Raw genomic sequence first — 7,767 nt, 5'->3', positions numbered from 1 at the left:
TCTCCAAATTAATGGGCTCCTTTGACCTACCAGACTTAATAATGTCCACTTTCTCTTGATAACTTCGACTTGAAAATCCTTTTTTTAATAAACTACACACAATACAAATACAAACACAGTTTTCTATATTATTCATAAATCCACAGGACGGTCCACTCGCTCCTTCCATTGCAGAAAAAGATAAACGACGGCACAAAATTTACAATTTAAAAAAACGTCGCCTCGTATACCTACGAATTTCGACTGACTTATAAGTAAATGCTGGCGTAAGGCGAACAGCAAATCTCTCCCACTGTAAGAAAATTCGCGCGAACTCAAGATGACTTGTCAGTGCGGTCATTAAACCCTGACTACGCCGGCCAACATTTTTAATGGATCAACTGCGCTGATTTTGAAAAGAGCTTCCATACAGGCACGGCTCTTGGTATAGGATGCGTTAAATTGTATGTATATTATTATTTGGGTTCGTTTATGCGATAAATTTTTAATATTTTCGATCCTATTGTCTACATAATAGATTATTTAGATTAGGGAAAATTTGTTGATAATTAAATATTAATTAATAATATATTTTCTTATATCAAAGTATAGGGAAGCGCCGCGCGCCGCTTCCCCCGCTTCCATGGACCGCACTACTCTGCCAGATTCAGTCATGGCTCGGTAAACATTGTGATCCAAAAGATTGGGGCTGGAAAAAGCATGGAAAATTTTGGATACCAATCCAAACTTCCACGCCTCCAATACCCCCGAGCTAATTAAATTCATCTTTTGCAGATGCAATGGAAACTGGAAGTGCATGAGGTTGCCGAAAAGCAGACTTCAAATGTTCAGCAGTGTGCCCCCATTGTGATGGTGAAAGTTGCTGCAACATTGTGGACATGTCAACATTAATTATTGAAAAAAATGAATTGGAAGATGAATTACCGACAATGATGCCAACTCGTAACTCTCATTATACCTCAAAAATTCACCTCGGATGCTGATTCAGATCTTGACTCGCAGCCTGGACCATAAAAAAAAATGAAAAAGTAATAACTATTATAGATGTTTTTCAACATATAATAATAAATAATATTATTTTGTCTAGAAATTGTCCGTGGATTAGGCCTATTGGGGATACCACACAAAAAACGCGCCTCCAGACTCTACCCCATATGTGGCAAGGAAAAGCGTCAAAAATAGCTTAATAATAGCATAGGAATGTTAAAATCATAAGAAATAAATATATAGATAGAAAAGTAAGCTTAAGGTTTTGTTATTGTTGTATTCCTATGAGAATCTGGTCAAGTTTGGAGCGCTGTAAAACCTAGATAAATATGTAAATAAAATTAAACAACTTTACAGTGGAAATTGTTCGTTGAAAGATTCTCTACAAAATCGCTATGATATTATTTTATTGTGAAATGAACGGAAAAAAGTTATAACCTCCAAAATAAACTTCTTACAAAATTTTATCTTATTTTTGTTTATAACCTTTTTGTTGGTCACTTGACGATAAAAAGTAATAAACATAAAATTGTAGAAAATTTAATGTGCTACATTTTATGTGTAATTAAATTTTCTGTAGGTTTGCTAGTTTAGGAGATACAGCGCGAAAGCCCTTTGCACCCCTTTTTCCAAGATGGCGGCCGGGGACAAGGGTGGCGGCCCCAAAAACTTGAACTTAAGCTTCTACTGAACCCCCTACACATTAAAAAAATTAAATTGACTCCTCTAAGATATGCAACTCTAAATGTAACATTTCAATAGACTATTTATCTACATTGATGACGAAATTGTAACAATAAGAAACATTAACAATAACCAAGAAAGTAATAAATAAAATTTGTGTTAGCCAAAGATCCATGGAACGCTAGATGTTAGGCATTACTCGTAGGGATCGAATTACGAACAAGGAAATAAGACGGAGAACAGGAGTGACAGATGCCATAGAAAGACTTATAACCCTTAAGTGGAACTGGGCGGGGCACGTATCTAGAATGTCGGATAACAGAGGGACACAGCGAATAATATACTGGAGACCAAGACAAGAAGCATATCGAAGTAGAGGTCCTTTTTGGGTCCTTCTGAACAAGAAAGGTATCTGGTAATTTTTGTTAAAAATTGATAGTTTTCGAGTTATGGGGGATTTAAAATCTGCAAAATGCGAAAATACGCATTTTCGAGGCTTAAAAACTTATATTTATATTAGTATTTTTGAGGTTGCCAGATACTTAAATTTAAGATTAAACATTCATCTTCAATATTCTGAAGAGTGATCGCGTCTAACCTTAATTTATACCGTTGTTTTTTAATTGTTAAATATGCGTGTTGATCCGATTTTTTTGCCGGTGCGGCGCGTTCTATTTCAAAAATCTCCTATATTCCTCCGAAAAATATTTTTTTAGATTCTTTGGGACATTCTTAATAAAATATAAGTTTCGTGACATTTTTCTCAAAAGTTAACAGTTTTAAAGTTATAAGCGATTTAAAATCCAAAAATGCGTTTTTTGGCATTTTTCTGATTTTAAATCGCTTAGAACTTTAAAACTATTAACTTTTGAGAAAAATTTCAAGAAACTTATTTTATTTAGAATATCCCAAAGAATCTAAAAAAATATTTTTCGGAGGAAAATAGGAGATTTTTGAAATAGAACGCGCCGCACCGGCAAAAAAATCGGATAAACACGCATATTTAACAATTAAAAAACAACGGTATAAATTAAGGTTAGACTCGATCACTATTCAGAATATTGAAGATGAATGTTTAATCTTCAATTTAAGTATCTGGCAACCTCAAAAATACTAATATAAATATGAGCTTTTAAGCCTCGAAAAGTCCGCAGTCATATAAACCCAAAAAAAAGCCTCGAAAATGCGTATTTTCGCATTTTTCAGATTTTAAATCGCCCATAACTCGAAAACTCTCAATTTTTAACAAAAATTACCAGATACCTTTCTTGTTTAGAAGGACCCAAAAAACCTAAAAATATATGCTCCAGAGCAAAAAAACGTGATCTTTTGTATTTGTTTAAAAAATTGTTTAAACAATTTCTGCCCAAAAATTCCGCCCGGCACCCTTCAGATTTGTTTAAAGGAGACATTTTTGAATAGGAATCCACAAAGAAACCGAATCAGAAATTGTTTCAGATGGGAGCGGTCTCACCACATGGACTATTATAACTCACACAGAGTAAGGCTATGCTGCTGTAGTTTAATATACATATTATGAGTTTGTCTCCCTTTTTGTGGATTGGGCATTTAATTACTTTTTCCAGTCTCCTGTAATTTCTTTCGCATTCCACACGTCTGTTATTAGTCTACGAAATCTATCTATCAGTGTGTTTCCTTCAATTTTAATAATTTCAGCTGCATGTTGTAAATACCTGGGCTTTATTATTCTTATTTTAATCTTCATGTTAAAAATAAACAATTATAAAAAATATGTTTATTTATAACTAATCTACGCTACATAACATTTATAATAATTTGTAAACTAAATTAAAACCTTTATAAATATTATTTAGTATTTTTATTTATACAATAAAAAAATTTAGTCTCTACTAAGTTAATGAACTTAGTTTATTATCTTTAACTAATCTCAACAAATCGTGTTTTGTATTGTTTTGGAATTAATGTTATCCCGGAAATGAATATTTCAGAAGGCTTTTCCGTTCCTACAGGATTTTCTAAACGGTAGTTCCTAATAATTTCACTGAAAAATATAAATATGCTCGTCCTTGCCAATATTTCACCAATGCACCTTCTCAAACCTGAAAAAACAATAAAAATGAATAAAAATTCCCTAACCTCAAGCTGAATGTGTATAATTTAAAAATTTTAACAGTTTATTCGAATGAATTAGTTTTTTCATCTTGGGATAATTTCCAAAACATAATTTAACTCCAAGAAGCAAAGAAGTATTTAGTTTCAGCAAATAAGAATTAAGCTTCTTTAGCAAAGATGAAGAGAATGGTTTAATCATGTAAAAAGGGGTCCCGGTGAATTCGTAACTATTTTAATCCCCCATCCTAATTACAGGCCAACTGGTAACTCTGGCGCGTAGCTAATTATTCGGTAACCTATCAAGTACCGGTGAATTTGTAACTTTCTTTTCTAAGTAATTACTAACGATGTTGATAATCTAATACCGGTATTCCAGGTATGTACTTGTATATAAATTACCCTCTTTGAAGGTGGTGTAAAAGTTATTCATCATGTAGGTATTGTCTCTTGGATGAGTTACATGAGAAAGTCGAAATAAATTTTGTTAAAATGGCTGAAATACTTGTAACAAATTTCGTAATGAGTCAACGTGGATGCCAAAGAATTGTTTATAACTTTGAAACAGTGCTGAGGCCGCTTAGATAATCCGATTTTAATTATGTAAAGTGTATTGGATAGGTAGAGTGCCTCTTTATATGTAAAAAAATTAGCAAACTTCTAAATGGTCTACTTTTTGTTCAAAAAGTCTTTAAAAAATTTGAACGTTTTTAAAAAAATTTAGATTGCAAAATTATTATGCAAAATCTATCAAGTCGATTTTAATGAAATTTGGTGGATGATTTAAGTACATATCGCACACCTAGTTTACTAGTGCCACCAGTGCAAAACACACTATTCTCGAGAAATGAGCAAAACGTTCTGTAGCAAACGCGTTATGCCCTGTAAATAATTTATTTTGAGAATGACTGGCTTCAAAATTACAATTTAGGTAGCAAATTATACAGTTATTCGATGGATCTTATTACAATTTATATAGTCCAGAAAGCCACTGCGCATCCGCTAGGAAAAATATTCTAATTCGGATTTTTTGCACAATCTTACTCAAAAAGGATCCCTTTTAACAAATTTGCATGTTGCCAGGACCAAAAGTTGGTCAAAAATTTTTTAAACGTTTTTTTTTGTTTTTTTCCTAAAATTATTTTTTTTTGCATGGAACAAATTTTTTTTTAGGTTTTTTGGATCATTTCAAACAGAAAAGGTCTTTTGTGACTTTTCTCTAAAGTTGATAGTTTTTGACATATAAGCGATTAAAAATTGAAAAATTGCGAAATCGGCCATTTTTAACCCTCAAAAACTATGTGAAAAACTGAAAATTTGAATGTTGCCAAGGTAGGTGGATATTCTTTAAACATCGATTGATGAAATCCCGAAGAGTTTTTTGCAATACAATATCAAAAACCCCTTTGTTTTTTAATTGCCAATCAAGCGTGCGCGACACTATTTTCCACCGTTGCATGTGTATACAGTATGGTGCAAATGAAAGGAATAAATTCGTTATTTCGTAAATCGGTGACTTTAAGGAAAAATCCCAAAACAGGTCGATTTTTATTTTTAAGTTATGATATTGTGGCATATATAGTATACTAGTGACGTCATCCATCTGGGCGTGATGACGTAATCGATAATTTTTTTAAATGAGAATACGGGTCGTGTGCTGGCTAATTTGAAAGGTTCTTCAATTCTCTATTCAGTAATATAAACATGTACATAATTATTTATACAGGGTGCCCAAAAAATTTTTATTAAATTAAATCATTTGGCTAATTGACAAAAAAATTAAATTATTGGACACCCTATATAAATAATTATGTAAATGTTTATATTACTGAATATAGAATTGAAGAACCTTTCAAATGAGCTAGCACACGATCCCTATTCTTATTTAAAAAAATCATCGATTACGTCATCACGCCCAGATGGATGACGTCACTAGTATACCATATATGTCACAATATCATAACTTAAAAATAAAAATCGACCTGTTTCGGGATTTTTGCTTAAAGTCGCCGGTTTACGAAATAATGAATTTATTCCTTTCACTTGCACCATACTGCATACACATGCAACGGTGGAAAATAGTGTCGCGCACGCTTGATTGGCAATTAAAAAACAAAGGGGTTTTTGATATTGTATTGCAAAAAACTCTTCGGGAGTTCATCAATCGATGTTTAAAGAATATCTATCTACCTTGGCAACATTTAAATTTTCAGTTTTTCACATAGTTTTTGAGGGTTAAAAATGGCAATTTCGCAATTTCTCAATTTTTAATCGCTTATATGTCAAAAACTATCAACTTTAAAGAAAAGTCACTAAAGACCTCTCCTGTTTGGAATGATCCAAAAAACCTAAAAAAATTTTGTTCCATGCAAAAAATAATTTTAGGAAAAAAACAAAAAAAAACGTTTAAAAAATGTTTGACCAACTTTTGGTCCTGGCAACATGCAAATTTGTTAAAAGGGGTCCTTTTTGAGTAAGATTGTGCAAAAAATCCGAATTAGAATATTTTCCCTAGCGGATGCGCAGTGGCTTTCTGGACTAATAGTATTTTTACTACAAAAGCGATATTACGTAGGTCAAAATTTTTGACGTAAGAGAACTGTCAAAACATTAGAATGTGACTTTTCATTATTGCCATGTTTATCGTAAGAGAACTGTCAAAACATTAGAATGTGACTTTTCATTATTGCCATGTTTATCGTAAGAGAACTGTCAAAACATTAGAATGTGACTTTTCATTATTGCCATGTTTATTATAAACATGGCAATAATGAAAAGTCACATTCTAATGTTTTGACAGTTCTCTTATGTCAAAAATTTTGACCTACGTAATATCGCTTTTGTAGTTAAAATACTATATTAAAATTGTGAAGAGAGTAATTTATAAAACGATACCTAGGAGATACGGCGGCAATATAATGAAAAAATCAATTGATTTTTGCAGTTGGGCCGTATTGAACGTATTGAATAATTACATCGGTTGTATTGTGGCAGTGTATATTATCGCCACATCTCCCAGTTATGGCCATATTGCATTTTCAAAATCTCCAAAAACCCTGCCCTACAGTGAAATACCGAAGTAACTTACTTTATACTTATCCAAAACAATATTTTAGTTCAGGCTGTATTGTACAAGATGGGGCAATATTTTACAGCCTTAACACAAAATTTGAATTTTTTACAGTTGTGGCACAATTGAACTAGGTGTGCGATATGATAAGGATTTTCTATGCGAATTACGAAGATTCTCAGTGCAACCAAAGTTGTTGAAAAACACTGAAGAGGCTTATTTTGCGCCCTTATTTTGTATTTTACAGAAATTCTAGTATTTTTGAAACTAGTCGTATATCATACAAAATTCAATTATCTTTATTTTATTTCCCTACGACTTTGCTTCAAAATGAATCGTTTTAAAGTTATAAGCAAAAAAAGTAGAAAAAATCAATGTTTTTCGAAATTTCTAAATATTTTAATTTTTTTATTAATGTTCCGGGCATATTTGAGGAGGAGCATAAGTCAATTATTATTATTGAAGTTGTCACCTAACTTTATCTGCAAAAATCCGAATGCCACCTCGCACATCCGCAAATAGACGTTTTTTACAGATCCGCCCTAGTCTATACATATCATATTTTTTCAATTATTTTATTAAAAGATTTCAATTTTTGTTATTTTTTTATAGGTACATATAATACACAATATGTTTTTGAGCAAACCAAGAACCATACGCTTACATAATATGCTATATGCTATATTCCCCGTGTTGGCTTAATCCGGTACTGTTCAAATTTATTTCTTACCTTTTACCTATCTACCTGCGGTATTAGAAGTAAACAATGGTTTCGAATTCACCTGTATAAAGTTGCGAGTTGGGAGGGTCAGGTAGTAAAAAAGTTACGAATTGGCCGGTGTACATTTTGATTTGAAAAAATTTGTCATTAAGAGTTACGAGTTGGCGCGTGTCCGTAAAAAGAATGGAGGAACAAAGACTACCAAGAATTGCGC

At 32.2% G+C, this 7,767-nt stretch overlaps 1 protein-coding gene across 2 annotated transcripts in view; it reads right to left on the bottom strand.

The window, feature by feature from the left end:
- Positions 1-3,424: 3,424 nt before the first annotated feature.
- The window catches only part of LOC126885721 (probable cytochrome P450 305a1), a 303,602-nt gene continuing 299,259 nt past the window's right edge, over positions 3,425-7,767 (bottom strand). Inside the window, exon 8 of one of the 2 annotated variants that reach the window (XM_050652490.1) lies at positions 3,425-3,752. In XM_050652490.1, coding sequence (XP_050508447.1) covers positions 3,571-3,752 — 182 coding nt within the window. In that variant the 3' untranslated portion in view covers positions 3,425-3,570. The remainder of the gene's footprint in view (positions 3,753-7,767) is intronic. The other variant, XM_050652491.1, reaches the window with a different exon arrangement.

The sequence above is a fragment of the Diabrotica virgifera genome, chromosome 5, assembly GCF_917563875.1.
Source record: "Diabrotica virgifera virgifera chromosome 5, PGI_DIABVI_V3a".
Taxonomy (NCBI): domain Eukaryota; kingdom Metazoa; phylum Arthropoda; class Insecta; order Coleoptera; family Chrysomelidae; genus Diabrotica; species Diabrotica virgifera.
The sequence above is the reverse complement of the archived record's forward strand: the minus strand, read 5'-3'. Positions and strand labels throughout refer to the sequence as shown.